This window comes from Salvelinus namaycush, chromosome 2 (genome assembly GCF_016432855.1).
Source record: "Salvelinus namaycush isolate Seneca chromosome 2, SaNama_1.0, whole genome shotgun sequence".
Lineage (NCBI taxonomy): Eukaryota > Metazoa > Chordata > Actinopteri > Salmoniformes > Salmonidae > Salvelinus > Salvelinus namaycush.
Window position 1 is genome coordinate 38989077 of NC_052308.1, and position 17134 is coordinate 39006210.

Consider the following 17134-nt stretch of genomic DNA (forward strand, 5'->3'; position numbering starts at 1 on the left):
ATGGGGTTGACTAAGACCGGCTCGCGGTCGACCGCATCTCTCCCCCCGGAACCGGTGGACATCATCCGCAGCAAGTCATGTTACCGCCGAGTACGGCTCAACGTTGGGGGGCTTCCACACGAGGTCCTCTGGAGAACGTTGGATAGATTACCGCGCACCCGGTTAGGGAAACTACGAGACTGCAACACCCACGACTCGCTCATGGAGGTATGTGACGACTACAACTTGGACGAGAATGAGTACTTTTTCGACAGGCACCCGGGGGCGTTCACGTCCATTCTGAACTTCTACCGGACCGGTAAGCTCCACATGATGGAGGAGATGTGCGCCCTGTCGTTCAGTCAGGAGCTGGACTACTGGGGCATAGATGAGATCTACCTGGAGTCCTGCTGCCAGGCCAGGTACCACCAGAAGAAAGAACAGATGAACGAGGAGCTCAAAAGAGAGCAAGACACCTTGAACGACAGAGACGGAGAAGAGTTCGACAACACGTGTTGTGCCGACAAACGAAAGAAACTCTGGGACCTTCTAGAAAAGCCTAGTTCGTCCGTCGCAGCCAAGGTAACCTTTCATTCCAAATGTCATATGTGGACAGAATTAATTTAACTTGTTAATGATGACTTCTTTTCATAATTTATAAATATGCATAGAGAGAGAGAGGGAGAGGGGGAGAAAGAGAGAGAGAGAGAGAGAGAGAGAGAGCGATTTGATGAATGCAACATGTGCGACTATCGACTAATAGATCAATGATTCGATCAGAATTCAGCATAACAGTCATAGCTTCTGTATGATCACGATGGGTTAAGTTATATTAGGGCCTTATCAGGCCTGCTGAAATACAATCACTGTTCCTTTGCTGTGTTGTTATCTCAACATAATCCCAACCCAGTAGTTATGTGATCAGCTGTGGAATGGATGAGCTCAGCCAGTACTGCTCATTGCTTCTTCCTCTAAGGCCATGTCAGGATGGGTCAGCTAGAGCTAGATCACATCCATACCTTTACACTGCTCAGAGAGAGAAAATGGGAGAGAGAGAGAGAGAGAGGGAGAGAGAGAGAGAGAGAGAGAGAGAGAGAGCACACAATGCTTTGTTGTTCAGCTGTAGCTGTTCTTGCCTCGTCTCGGAAATGGAATTAGACCAGGAGTTGATAACAGCTTCTGAAGCTTTATAGGAAGTAGCTATGGTACTGTATGCGAGAGCTGTCATTACTTAACTAACAGGCTGTGGAGAGATACTACACACACACACACGCACACACACGCACACGCACGCATGCACACACACACACACACACACACACACACACACACACACACACACACACACACACACACACACACACACACACACACACACACACACACACACACACACACACAGGCTGTGGAGAGATACTGTATATGAGAGCTGCCAGTGCTTTACAAACAGGCTGTGGAGTAGATGAGATCAGTAAGTCCAGTGTGTCAGCATAATGGCTCCTTCACACAGGCATCAATGATATGCACAATCAATGTTTATCAGGTTAACTTGAAGTGATGTTGTAGTGCTACTGTAAGATTGTACAAATCCAGGCTCTCACTGTAGGTGGGTTGATCTTATACCGTTCTGTCTTAGTTATTCTGATATTGGCAATTGGCCTCTCAATCACGTCTCTTCAATGAATAAATCAATGTTGAAACTTCAGGCTCGTCAAATTCCCAACCAAATATCAATTTGAAGTTACTGATATCTTGTAAGTTATTGATACTGGAAGTATTGAAGCCTCTATCATAAGACAAATGATTTTTCCTACACCAGTGCTTCCCTCAAGGCAAGGTCACTTTGTAGCCCGCTAGTGTGGACGGACTGTAGCTCCAACGTCACATAAAATTACGTTTTTATCAAAAATGACAGATTTCAGCACGCAATTACACCGATAATGTGATTTTATGTGAGGTCGGAGCTCCAGTCCGCACACACTAGTCGCTGCTCAACTCCATCGTAAATCGTGGAGTTGAGTTTAGTCGGCTCGGTCACTGTGTAGTTAACAACCCATTAACGTACGGTAATGTCTTGACGTAATGCCTGGCTGCAGTGCTTCCGGTCAGATAGCTGTTTGGCCATACTGTACATTTATGTCACTCCTCTGAGTGGAATCGTTAAAAGGCTTGTCTCTGTAGACTTGTAATGTAGGTGACAGGAAAAAGAGCAGCCTCTACATAAGTGTTTATCAATTATGAGTGTTTATCAATTCCTAATTTAGCTTAGAAGGCCAATGTAAAACCACAAAGCCAAACTCCTAAAAGCATTAATAATACAGCTGATGCATGTTGAGTTGAGTCTTACCAACATCCTAAGCTCCAAGCCTTTCTGCAGGACTTCAGCTGGGTCCCTGTGTAACCACCAGTCTCCTTGGCTAATGTTGGGATCATCGAACGAACAAACAAACACACACACACACACAATAACCCATCAACAGATGGCCATTGATCAAACCCATATAAATGCATATACTATAGTATTCACTGTTGTGTTTTTGCGGACATGAGTGTTGTATACTAAAGTATTCCCTGTAGTGTTTTTGTGGACATAGGCCTGTGGCGGTCATGAAATTTCGTCAGCCGGTGATTGTCATGCAAATAACTGTCGGTCTCACTGTAATTGACCGCTAAATAACGTAAACACATTTAGCATCTCCTGGATTCCTACAAGCCACTGATGCAGACGTTTGGAACATCTACATTTAAAAAGTCTAATAAATCCATGTAATATTGCCTACACCGTCACAATAAATCCATTACTTATTTTAGATAGGACTAAAGAAACATGATATGAAGATAATGAAGTCTATTTCAGAAGAACAGAATAGCCTACTCTGAGTTATACTTATGTTAGGTCCTGATCTGGGTATGCCAAATGGCTGTGGGCTACACTAGTTCATTTAGCAGACAAGATTTGCTTAGAATTATGTAGCGTTATTTTATAGTACGAAGAATGCAGTTGAACAAAGCTGAATAAAATAGAAAGGATATTTTCTCCAAACGATTTGCGCACATGCAGCTATTCTATGTTGAGTGGTTAACAAAGAAATAGGTATTCTTATATGCTTAATTTAATGTAACTTTAGTTGTTCTACAAACGTTGGGCTATATGTTTTGATACATTGTAAGGCTGCATGATGCAACTAAAATGATGATTTGAAAAAAGTTGCTTGAAAGGCATGAGCTATTCTTTGTTTTTTTTGCGCAGGCTGTACACACTACATCAGTCAGTCATTCACAATTTGACAAGCACTTGAGAATGCCAAGAATTTCACGGCGGCATACCCTTTGTGTGGCCGTCATGCACCCTAAAAAAGTCAAGCCTTTTGCGGCCAGTGGCCGTTGTGCCCTTCTCCCTGAGTGCTGCGTACTCCGGATCACCTCTCACTCACATGGCTCTCCATTACGTGATTGGGTCTTTCTCACAGGCTAAAAGTGAAGACAGACACATCGGGGATGCAACTGCATCCGTCCTTATCCAATTCCGTGGTGCATATTGAAGATATTGGAAGAACTGTCCACAATTACTTTTCATCAGCCAACAAGATGAGTAGGCCTAACGAACAGCAAAAGCACTAGGCTATGTCAATCTACTATTCCAAACATAGTCTGGGACAGTTGTGGGACCCGATAGATCTCAAATTAATACAACCACCAGCACCAAAAAAAAATCATTTTTTACGCAATGTGGTTGACGCAGCAGATCAGAACATTTAGCTTAAAATGTTGATAAACTATTAGGCAATGGTGTAAAGTACTTTTACTTTTACTTCACTACATTCCTAAAGAAAATGATGTACTTTTTACTCCATACAATTTCCCTGACCCTCATTACATTTTGAATGCTTAGCAGGACAGGTAAATGGTCTAATTCACACACTTATCAAGAGAACATCCCTAGGCCTCCCGGGTGGCGCAGTGGTCTAAGGCACTGCAACGCAGTGCTAGCTGTGCCACCAGAGATTCTGGGTTTGAGTCCAGGCTCTGTCACAGCTGGCTGTGACCGGGAGGCCCATGGGGCGGCGCACAATTGGCCCAGCGTTGTTAGGGAGGGTTTGGCTGTTAGGGATATCTTTGTCTCATTGTACACTAGTGACTCCTGTGGCGGGCCGGGCGCAGTGCACGCTGACCAGGTCACCAGGTGTGTTTCCTCCAACACATTGGTGTGGCTGGCTTCCGGGTTGGATGGGCATTGTGTCAAGAAGCAGTGCGGTTGGGTTGTGTTTTGGAGGATGCATGGCTCTCTTTATACTTTTACTTTTGATACTTAAGTATATTTAAAACCAAATACTTACAGACTTTTACTCAAGTAGGATTTTACTGGGTGACTTTCACTTTTACTTGAGTCATTTTCTATTGAGGTATCTTTACTTTTACTCATGTATGACAATTGGGTACTTTTTCCACCGCTGATTAGTTCATTATTGGAGTCAGGTGTGCTAGCTGGGGCTGGAGCAAAAGTGTGACACCAATCAGGCCCCCGAGGACTGGAGTTGCTCAGGCCTGGATTAGAGGGACAATAGAGTGCTGAGTACCAGGCAGGTAGAACGTTTGGTAGGCTACTAATTAACAGCAGTAGCATCAGAGCTTGGAGAAGCCTAATTACCGTAACTACATAGTCATGTGGAATTTGACTGCCTTCATGACTCGTGGCGGTAATATGGTCACCGCAACATGTCTGTAATATACTACAGTATTCAGTGTGGTTTGTTTTTGCAGACTTTACTGTAGTATTCACTGTAGTGTTTTTGTGGACATGACTGTAGTATACTGTAGTATTTACTGAATTGTTTTTGCAGACATGGCTAGTATACTGTATTTACTACTACTGTAGTGTTTAGTATATTGTAGTAATACTTGCTGACTAGGGTTAGTTAAAATGGCACAACTACCGGACTACGCCGGTTACGGTTTAATGAGGGGAACGCCTCAACTAGAACATAAGACAGGTTCGTAACAGGACACCTATTGAGTTGGGTCAACAGTTCTGAGCAATGCAACGGACCAGACAACATCCTAACAAAAATATAAAATGTTTGTTACAATTGAAACATGTAAACATTCAACTCAGGTTCTAGGCCCATTAAAGGGAAACAGTACAGAAGCAGATATAAAGAATAAGCAACGTTTATTAGGTTTGCTTGTTTGACACAGATAACACACATTAACAAGAGTACAGCAACATGATTTAGATCTGTTACTAGATCTGTTCTAAAATAGAACAGTGCTTTCACAGAGATTCAGCTGACCAAGTTCACAAGATGACCAAAAACCGTGACAAACGATACCGTACTTCTGATGGTAGGAAAGAAAGAACAGTTAACCACTGCATTTACATAAACAATAGATATTTTAGAAATAAAAATGACTACTTAAAGACAGCCACCTTATTGCAGGGCACTGCCAATAAACTGCCTGAAACACCAACCAGAAAAGCCTCTCCAAACAAACCAATTGAAAACGAAAGGGAATTATTGCAGTGGCTTTACATAATGAACATCTTGAATGTTGTCACACATGAATAAATTCACTGATGGTCAAACTCAACACACCATTCAGAACAATCGACCACGCCCCAAACATTTCTTCAAGACAGCGTGGTCCCAAAATGGTTGCTCACAGAAATAAACAAAAAGCAATAACGCTATACAGCCTATACACACAAAGGGCCTACCAGGTACAAAGCTCTGACCTTAACGTGACTAAGGGCTGCTTTTATACATTTCCTGCATGTCCTCCCCTAATAAGGCTGCCCTCAATACTGTAGTATCTCTTGATTGATTGATTTTATTTGACTACTTAATAAACACAATACAACCACAAATGAGAAAACAGTTTTGAAATTTGTTGAGAATGACACAACAACAAAAACTTTACAAATGTATTTCAATCGTGGTCTGTAGTATGCTGCAGTATTTACTGTAGTGTCTTTGCAGACTTTACTGTAGCATTCACTGTAATGTACAGAGTGTTCTACAGTATTCTACAGAATTCTATACTAAGCACTGCACAATCGAGGGGGAACCTCAGAGGAAATCCCTAGCATGAGTTCCCCAAGGACAGGACGTTCAAATCAAAACAGCATTGACAAACTTGGCAGCTAGCAGTAAAGCTAGCTAGCAGGCCAATCGATCTATAAATCCTAAAGTAAGCACTACATGACTGAGGGGGATACTATAGTGTGTAGTATAGAATTATCCAGTATACTACAAAATTCTATAATAATCACTACGTGACTAAAGTGTGTAGTATAGTGTTCTACATTATACTACAACATTCTAAAGTAAGTATACATGAGGGATACTACAGAATTTCTACAGGATTTCTACAGAATTCTACTACAGTGTGTGTGTGTGTGTGTGTGTGTGTGTGTGTGTGTGTGTGTGTGTGTGTGTGTGTGTGTGTGTGTGTGTGTGTGTGTGTGTGTGTGTGTGTGTGTGTGTGTGTGTGTGTGTGTGTGTGTGTGTGTGTGTGTGAGAGAGAGAGAGAGAGAGAGAGAGAGAGAGAGAGAGAGAGAGAGAGAGAGAGAGAATTTATGACTTTAATGATTTTTATTAGGATTGCCATTAGCCGACGCCAATGGGATCCGACACATAATGGAAAAGACATTACAGATGAAAATACTTAACAATTGACATATATTTAAAACATTAACATAGACATTACAGACTTACATACAGCATAAAAAATGTGCATTCAGAATCTTGCATTTATTGGTTATCCCATGCCAGTGGCTGCTGGCCAAGCACTAAGTTGTGTGATGTTTTATTGTTTTATTGAGTTTTAAACATTAAGTCAGAAGAAGTGCTGTGACCTTCAGTACTCTATGCATACGGTAGACATGGGTCCACAGTCAGTACACAGAAGAGAAAAGTACAACAATGAAGACATGACATCGGTATGTCTGCTATTTCTGTCTGTGGTTTTCTTACCCTGTACCTTCTTTACCCTTTCTCCCTTCTTCTTCCTATCCCTTCCTATCTCTGCCTCAATCCCTCTCTTTATCTCTTGCTCTCTCACTCCCTCATTCCTCTGGCTCCTCCGCTACACCTTCAGCTAAATGTCAGGGAAATGTCACATTATTTTCCATGAGTCTCCAGGCCCAATTAGAAGCTTCCCTCCCTCTTTCACCCGTTCGCTCTCTCTCGCTCTTCTTTCTCTCTACCCAGCCCCCCCCCCCCCCCCCCACGTCTGCCATACTACACAATGACATTGTGTCTGCTCCCTGCCAGACGTCTAGGCGTCAGTATAGAGACAAAGTAGAGTCGCAATTCAACGGCTCAGACATGAGACGTATGTGGCAGGGTCTACAGTCAATCATGGACTACAAAAAGAAAACCAGCCCCGTCGCGGACACCGACGTCTTGCTCCCAGACAAACTAAACAAATTCTTTGCTCGCTTCGAGGACAATACAGTACCACTGACACAGCCCGCTACCAAAACCTGCGGGCTCTCCTTCACTGTGAGTAAAACATTTAAACGTGTTAACCCTCGCAAGGCTGCCGGCCCAGACAGCATCCCTAGCCGCGTCCTCAGAGCGTGCGCAGACCAGCTGGCTGGTGTGTTTATGGACATATTCAATCAATCCCTATCCCAGTCTTCTGTTCCCACATGCTTCAAGAGGGCCACCATTGTTCCTGTTCCCAAGAAAGCTAAGGTAACTGAGCTAAATGACTATCGCCCCGTAGCACTCACTTCCGTCATCACGAAGTGCTTTGAGAGATTAGTCAAGGATCATATCACCTCCACCCTACCTGATACCCTAGACACCCTAGACCCACTCCAATTTGCTTACTGCCCCAATAGGTCCACAGACAACGCAATCGCAATCACACTGCTAACCCATCAGGACAAGAGGAATAGCTATGTAAGAATGCTGTTCATCGATTTCATCGATTACAGCTCAGCATTTAACACCATAGTACCCTCCAAACTCGTCATTAAGCCCTGGGTCTCGACCCCGCCCTGTGCAACTGGGTCCTGGACTTTCTGACGGGCCGCCCCCTAGGTGGTGAGGGTAGGAAACAACATCTCCACCCCGCTGATCCTCAACACTGGGGCCCCACAAGGGTGCGTTTTCAGCCCTCTCCTGTATTCCCTGTTTACCCATGACTGCGTGGCCATGCACGCCTCTAACTCAATCATCAAGTTTGCAGATGACACTACAGTGGTAGGCTTGATTACCAACAACGACGAGACGGCCTACAGGGAGGAGGTGAGGGCCCTCGGAGTGTGGTATCAGGAAAACAACCTCTCACTCAATGTCAACAAAACAAAGGAGATGATTGTGGACTTCAGGAAACAGCAGAGGGAGCACCCCCCTATCCACATCAATGGGACAGTAGTGGAGAAGGTGGAAAGTTTTAAGTTCCTCGGCGTACACATCACAGACAAACTGAAATGGTCCACCCACACAGACAGCGTGGTGAAGAAGGCGCAACAGCGCCTCTTCAACCTCAGGAGGCTGAAGAAATTTGGCTTGTCACCGAAAACAGTCACAAACTTAATATCTTAGTATCACCGCCTGGTACGGCAACTTCACCGCCAACAACCGTAATTCTCTCCAGAGGGTAGTGAGGTCTGCACAACGCATCACCGGGGTTAAACTACCTGGCCTCCAGGACACCTACACCACCCGATGTCACAGGAAGGCCAAAAATATCATCAAGGACAACAACTACCCGAGCCACTGCCTGTTCACCCCGCTATCATCCAGAAGGCGAGGTCTGTACAGTTTCATCAAAGCTGGGACCGAGAGATTGAAAAACAGCTTCTATCTCAGGCCATCAGACTGTTAAACAGCCATCACTAACATTGAGTGGCTGCTGCCAACATACTGACTCAAATCTCTAGCCACTTTAATAATAAAAAATTGGATGTAATAAATGTATCGCTAGTCACTTTAAACAATGCCACTTTATTTAATGTTTACATACCCTACATTACTCATCTCATATGTATGTACTGTACTCCATACCATCTACTGCATCTTGCCTATGCCGCATGGCCATCGCTCATCCATATATTTATATGTATATATTCTTATTCATTCCTTTACACTTGTGTGTATAAGGTAGTTGTTGTGAAATAGTTAGATTACTTGCTAGATATTACTGCACGGTCGGAACTAGAAGCACAATCACTTTGCTACACTCGCATTAACATCTGCTAACCATGTGTATGTGACCAATACAATTTGATTTGATTTGATTTGATGTATGCCTCCATCCAAGGAGGGGGACATAGAGCCCCTTACTGTCTCTATGAATGACTGTCACTGGTCTCAAGACAGTACACTTCTGCCATATCACTAACCTTTGACTGTGTATGAATGAATGAATTACATTTTATTTTCGTGTCAAATCGCCTGTTGGCAACCCATCCCTTTTGGGATTAATTGACACATAAACAAACATTACAATAATTCACTGTGATAATTCAGTGATAATTGTTCCGGTGTTCTCTGCAGTGTGCACTGTATAAAGAGTGAAAAAGAAATCAATACATAATAGTAAATACGTTTATTCAAGCAATAATTATAACCCTAGAGCAGTAGAATTAAGTAAGAATAAAAAATGTAATATATACAGTATATATATACAGTATACAGTACATATATACAGTATAAATATGTACATATTTATATTACAGTGAAGAGGCGACTCCAGGATGCTGGCCTTCTAGGCAGAGTTCCTCTGTCCAGTGCCTGTGTTCTTTTTCCCATCTTAATATTTTATTTTTATTGGCCAGTCTGAGATATGGCTTTTTCTTTGCAACTCTGCCTAGAAGGCCAGCATCCCGGAGTTGCCTCTTCACTGTTGATGTTGAGACTCGTGTTTTGCGGGTACTATTTCATGAAGCTGCCAGTTGAGGACTTGTGAGGAGTCTGTTTCTCAAACTAGACACTCTGATGTACTTGTCATCTTGCTCAGTTGTGCACTGGGGCCTCCCACTCCGCTTTCTATTCTGGTTAGAGACAGTTTGCCCTGTTCTGTGAAGGGAGTAGTACACAGCGTTGTACGAGATTTTCAGTTTCTTGGCAATTTCTCGCATGGAATAGCCTTCATTTCTCAGAACAAGAATAGACTGACGAGTTTCAGAAGAAAGTTCTTTGTTTCTGGCCATTTTGAGCCTGTAATCGAACCCACAAAATGCTGATACTCCAGATACTCAACTAGTCTAAAGTGGGCCAGTTTTATTGCTTCTTTAATCAGGACAACAGTTTTCAGCTGTGCTAACATAATTGCAAAAGGGTTTTCTAATGATCAATTAGCCTTTTAAAATGATAAGCTTGGATTAGCTAACACAACGGGCCATTGGAACAGAGGAGAGATGGTTGCTGATAATGGGCCTCTGTACACCGATGTAGATATTCCATAAAAAATCTGCCGTTTCTAGCTACAATAGTGATTTACAACATTAACTATGTCTACACTGTATTTGTAATCAATTTTATGTTATTTTAATGGACAAAAACCGTGCTTTTTTTCAAAAACAAGGACATTTCTAAGTGACCCCAAACTTTTGAACAGTAGTGTATATACAGTTGAAGTCGGAAGTTTACATACACCTTAGCCAAATACATTTAAACTCAGTTTTTCACAATTCCTGACATTTAATCCTAGTAAAAAGGTCTTAGGTCAGTTAGGATCACCACTTTATTTTAAGAATGTGAAATGTCAGAATAATAGGAGAGAGATGGATTTATTTCAGCTTTTATTTCTTTCATCACATTCCTAGTGGGTCAGAAGTTTACATACATTCAATTTGTATTTGGTAGCATTGCCTTTAAATTGTTTAACTTGGGTCAAATGTTTCGGGCAGCCTTCCACAAGCTGAGTGAATTTTGGCCCATTCCTCCTGACAGAGCTGGTGTAACTGAGTCAGGTTTGTAGGCCTCTGTGCTCGCACACGCTTTTTCCAATACCTTGACTTTGTTGCCCTTAAGCCATTTTGCCACAAGTTTGGATGTATGCTTGGGGTCATTGTCCATTTGGAAGACCCATTTGCGACCAAGCTTTAACTTCCTGACTGATGTCTTGAGATGTTGCTTCAATATATCCAGATAATTTTCCTTTCTCATGATGCCATCTATTTTGTGAAGTGCACCAGTCCCTCCTGCAGCAAAGCACCACCACAACATGATGCTGCCACCCCGTGCTTCACAGTTGGGATAGTGTTCTTCGGCTTGCAAGCCTCCCCCTTTTCCTACAAACATAATGATGGTCATTGTGGCCAAACAGTTCTATTTTGTTTCATCAGACCAGAGGACATTTCCAAAAAGTATGATCTTTGTCCCCATGTGCAGTTGCAAACCGTAGTCTGGCTTTTTTATGGTGGTTTTGGAGTAGTGGCTTCTTCCTTGCTGAGCGGCTTTTCAGGCTATGTCGATATTGGACTCGTTTTACTGTGGATATAGATACTTTTGTACCTGTTTCCTCCAGTATCTTCACAAGGTCCTTTGCTGTTGTTCTGGGATTGATTTGCACTTTTTGCACCAAAGTACGTTCATCTCTAGGAGACAGAACGCTTCTCCTTCCTAAGCGGTATGACAGCTGCGTGGTCCAATGGTGTTTATACTTGCGTACTATTGTTTGTGCAGATGAATGTGGTACCTTCAGGCGTTTGGAAATTGCTCCCAAGGATGAACCAGATTTGTGGAGGTCTGCAATTTTCTGAGGTCTTGGATGTTTTCTTTTGATTTTCCCATGATGTCAAGGAAAGAGGCACTGAGTTTGAAGGTAGGCCTTGAAATACATCCACAGGTACACCTCCAATTGACTCAAATGATGTCAATTAGCCTATCAGAAGCTTCTAAAGCCATGACATCATTTTCAGCAATTTTCCAAGCTGTTTAAAGGCACAGTCAACTTAGTGTATGTAAACTTCTGACTCACTGGAATTGTGATACAGTGAATTATAAGTGAAATAATCTGTCTGTAAACAATTGTTGGAAAAGTTACATGTGTCATGCACAAAGTAAATGTCCTAACCGACTTGCCAAAACTATAGTTTGTTAAGAAGAAATTTGTGGAGTGGTTGAAAAACAGGTTTTAATGACTCCAACCAAAGTGTATGTAAACTTCCGACTGCAACTGTAAATATGTCTATATATATACAGTGGGGCAAAAAAGTATTTAGTCAGCCACCAATTGTGCAAGTTCTCCCACTTAAAAAGATGAGAGAGGCCTGTAATTTTCAACCTGTAACTATGACAGACAAAATGAGAAAAAAATCCAGGAAATCACATTGCAGGATTTTTAATGAATTTATTTTCAAATTATTTGCTTTTTGTTTGCTTTTTGTTTTTGCTAATCGTGGGTCAAGGATTCAATGAACTGTTGATGTTTCAGACAGCTACCCTTTGACACACTAAAATGGATCTGATGTTAAGTTGAGAAATTAATTTCAATATCTAGATGAGTTTGGCTCTGGGCAAGTCTTCAGAGCAAACATAACAAACAAAGTGAAGGCAGAAAGAATAAAAGTGCCACATTCGCTTTGTTTTGTCCCTGTCCAATTTAGCAATGGGGAATTACAAATGACAGCGCTGTCAACTGTCATTGTGTGTCAGATGGCCAGGCAACGAATTCCAATTATGCCTTTCTCATGCGTACTTTAGATGACAAATGAAATCTGTTTGTCTTTATTCCCACTCATTAATCAGATGTACGCCAACAGACGTCTGGCCTGACACAAAGCCGTGAGTCGGCTGTTTGTGTGTGTGTATGCATGTGAATGAGTGTGTGTGTGTGTGTGTGTGTGTGTATCTCTGACAGCTGTGGAATTACAACCAGTCCAATGGGCCATGACGTTGATTTACAATCAGCCTAGCAGGGAGCAGGTGATGAGTAGCTATCACTCAAACAGATTGAGTTGTGATGAGTAATCTTTGTGTCAGGTGAGGAATTCTAATTCAAACGTTGTTGTTGTTGTTAGGCATGTTTATTTATAAAAGTAGACTGTGTTGTGACAGATCAATGTGTTTGTAACTAAAGAAGTCTTGAGAGAAGCCATGATGTACGCTGCCCTCCATGTTTAACGCGCATACATAGAGCACACACACAAACACACACACACACACACTCTTTCCCACTCTTGAACTAGAGTATTAGTGCACGCACGCACTCACACACACACACATACATAGGCCTCCGTTTGTGCAGCAGGAAGATTGCGTGCCCGGACGATCGCTACTACTTCCGTGGGAGCTGGGCGGCCCGTGGCGTCTCTCCCCTCGCCTGTCATGGGGTTTCTCATGGCCCCATAAATCAGGCCTGGAATCAGAGGCTCCGTCCCAAATGACAGCCTATTCCTTATTTAGTGCACTACTTTTGACCAGGGCCCATAGTGAATAAGGGGGCCATTTTGGAAGCAGCCAGATGCTCACATTTCCCTCTGAGAAAGTGCATCCTAACTCCCCCTTCGGTCAATAGTGACTGACTCAATGTAGAGACTTGAACTGTGCACATTATTACATTATTATTATGATGATTATTATTACATTATTATTACATTACATGTTATATTACATTATTCTTAAAAGCCATAACACAATTTTCCTTTGCAACTCCTAGGGTATCATGTACAGACTTTTTACTAAGTCTTTTATTTGAAGATCATGTATAGAGTGTACAGAGCGTGTCTTAACAAGTCAAAGACTCCTGCTGGCTATTGATTGCTGGGTGCTGCTCAGTCGTAGCCACTCTAGTATTCTAGTGGTATGGGTTCATGGACAAAGACCAGCTTTTCAGTTGATCAGTAGGCTGACCTGTGACCTGTTTTTTTTTCCCCCATTCTAGAACTTAGTGCTGAGACATTAGTGCTTTTTGAGGTCGCTTCGGTTTTGGTTCGATTATGATTAAATTATCCCGTTTTTTTTGATTTCGACAATATTTCTTGACATTAAATGCACCATGCATTATGTGGGTTGAATGCTGTAACAACACAAACAAAACAATTAATACTAGTCCCATGATATTAGTGACTGCCCATTACTGCATATCACTTATTAACCATCATTTATTCACATTACTTTTATAAAATATATGTTTTATTTTATGAATGTATTATTTAATTCCAAGTCATCATCTCGTCTCTATAGAGCTGCTGCCTTTGCTGTCTGACATACTTTTATGACTGCTGAATACCAACTATAAATCACTTAGATCATATATTTTCAGGTAGAGATGACACGCAAAGCAACTGCTTTCTATCCCTCTCGCGCGTCCTCTCTTCTCTCTGTCTCTGTCAAATAGGTCTCTGTGTCTGCTCCACCCAGACCGGACAAGTAAGTGGGCGCGCAATGTATTATGGTTATTGATCTGATGTATATCTACAGAAAATGAGCATCAAGCTCACAGAATAAAACCGAACGAAATGAGTTTCAGATAATTGAACCAATGTAGGCCAACTAGTTAATTAAAAACCGAAAAATAACCAAAATGTAGGTTAATTGCTCAGAACAACTAGACCTAGAGTATTAGTACGCACTTACACACACACACACACACACACACACACACACACACACACACACACACACACACACACACACACACACACACACACACACACATACACACACACATACACACACAAATGCACGCATGGATACCCACACTCAAGTGAGCATGCTCACACACACACACACACACACACACACACAGTGAAATAGCATCTTGGGAGCTAATGGATCTGTATGACGATGCTAAATCACTAGGTTATAAATAGCTCCAGTCTCACACCCACACCACACACATACACACATACGAGATCCTCCTCAATTATTGCTGTCTGACAGTACAAACCACAGGAGGGCTATAGAAGACTTACATTTTTAGAACAAAATGTTCTGGCCTCCTTACTTAATTCAAGAGGATTGTCCTCCTGTGGTGTCATTTTGGGATTCCTCAGAAGAGAAAAGGAGATGATTTTTGTAATGGGTCCTACATGTACAGAATAAAATAGATACAACTGTAACAGAGGGAGTTAGTAGCTGAGTCTGTCTCTTTCTAAAATAGGAAAGTCAGCAAGCTACTGTGTAACTGACTAACATAGGATTCATGGATGTTAAAGCGAATTATAGCACCAGAGTCCCAACCCAAATTTTGTCCACTGGGGTCTCTCTCTCTCTCTCTCTCTCCAGTGCCCAATGACCTATCTTGTTTAACTTCTTTAACACCCAGGTTGGTGCAGATCAGATATCACCAGTCTACGGCCACCAGTCTGCTATGTTTGCTATAGCAAGCCATCAGAGAGGACCCAGAAGCTGGTACTTGTGTGAAAGCCAAGATGATCCTGATTTAATGATGTGTTGAGTCCCTGGTGCTGGTGTGCAGCTCCGTCTTTAGTAGCTGCGGTCAGTAGCTGCGAGGTGGGGCTCTTGAGTTGGCTCCGGGGACATGGAGATAGAATGATGGGGGAAAGGAATTGTGTGAATTGGCTGTGGGAATGGGGAGAGAGTGTTAGCCACAGCAGAGCAGAGGGAGTAGAGGGTGGAGGTAGGGCCTGACAATGGAGGTAATGACTGAGGAGGGGGTGACTTGTCTTAGCCATAGTAGAGCCATATCCTTATTAGCCACATCCTGTCCATTATTCATAGTGGATCTGTCGTGTTGGGCAGGGAGCGATGAGCAACCAGCCATCACCATTAGCACAACTGCCTGGGAGAGGAGAGGAGAGGAGAGGAGAGGAGAGGAGAGGAGAGGAGAGGAGAGGAGAGGAGAGGAGAGGAGAGGAGAGGAGAGGAGAGGAGAGGAGAGGAGAGGAGAGGATGAAGTTACTTAAGACGGCTGGCTGGCTCTTGGTTCCACTCACGTGTACCACTGAACGTCATGATACAGGCATTTTCCTCTGCTGCCAGCTATTTATTAGATATTCTTAGCTCAATCAATGTACTTTATAAGCTTATTGTCACATAATGGCACATGCTTATACTATAAATACTATGGATAGTAGTATTACACTACTTATACTATATATAGTACTATTATACTATACTTATCATGTAATCCTCTAAGCCTGATGTTTATTTCATGCAACTCATAGTTTCAGCACTGGACAGCTACAGAGTATAAGCCACTCTCCCATATTGACTCCTGTGTGTGTGTGTGTGTGTGTGTGTGTGTGTGTGTGTGTGTGTGTGTGTGTGTGTGTGTGTGTGTGTGTGTGTGTGTGTGTGTGTGTGTGTGTGTGTGTGTGTGTGTGTGTGTGTGTGTGTGTGTGTGTGTGTGTACCAATGAGAGACATCTTGACTGAAGTGGGCTCAAAGTGAGCTGAAGATACCCATTGATGAAATTATCATCTTGGGGAAGGATCCCTGGCTATTATTCTTTCAGCAACTGCTTTGAACACAAATCGGAATCCCATTCCAAAAGTCTTTGGTATAGATTGCACTGAAAGATAAGAGTGGGCAGCATGGTGTACATGTGGTCATGTGTTGCTCAGTTGGTAAGAGCGTGCAGCTGGCAATGCCAATGTTGTTAGTTAAATTTCCGCAGGGATCACATACACTCACTTAATGTATACAAGTGCTGTCAATTTGGATAAAAGCAAATGGCTTATATTATTGTTATTACATTACAGAGCAGGCAGGAGGTATATGTTTGTTAATATGTTTTCCAGATATGCTCTGCAGAAGGGGTGCTGTCCAGGTTGAACAGAGTTCAGGTCTTCTCTGTTTCCTCCCAGCAGTGAAATATCTTCAATTGAAATTGCTCTGGACTGAATTAGCATGCTCTCTAAGTATGTGAGTGTGAGATTAGATAAAACATGACTTCATTCTCCCCGAGTCAGCTGAGATCAGTGAAAGGCCTAGTCTGAAGACCAGTGTGATCAAAGAACAACTCCCGCTCACTGTATCACAGAGGAACATGATGTCTCGTTTACTATTGAAGTCCCCTTCCAAGTCTCGAACAAGTACTTCTCTGTTTCCGTGACAACTAGTGATATGGGAATCGTTTGGTGTGTTTGTGCGTGTGTGTGTGTGTGTGTGCGCATGTGTTCGTGCTTGTGTTTGGTCAGGTCTTGTTAATTGCATGCGTTTGAATGGCTTAAGGTTTGTTGCCTTTACACGGAATGCTTCTTGCTTACTTTGAACCTTGAAAGTGC

At 42.5% G+C, this 17134-nt stretch overlaps 1 protein-coding gene across 1 annotated transcript in view; it reads left to right on the forward strand.

Moving 5' to 3' along the window:
- The window catches only part of kcnb1 (potassium voltage-gated channel, Shab-related subfamily, member 1), a 55402-nt gene continuing 38268 nt past the window's right edge, over window positions 1-17134 (forward strand). Inside the window, exon 1 of the mRNA XM_038965409.1 lies at window positions 1-561. Within this exon, the coding sequence (XP_038821337.1) occupies window positions 1-561 (561 nt within the window). The remainder of the gene's footprint in view (window positions 562-17134) is intronic.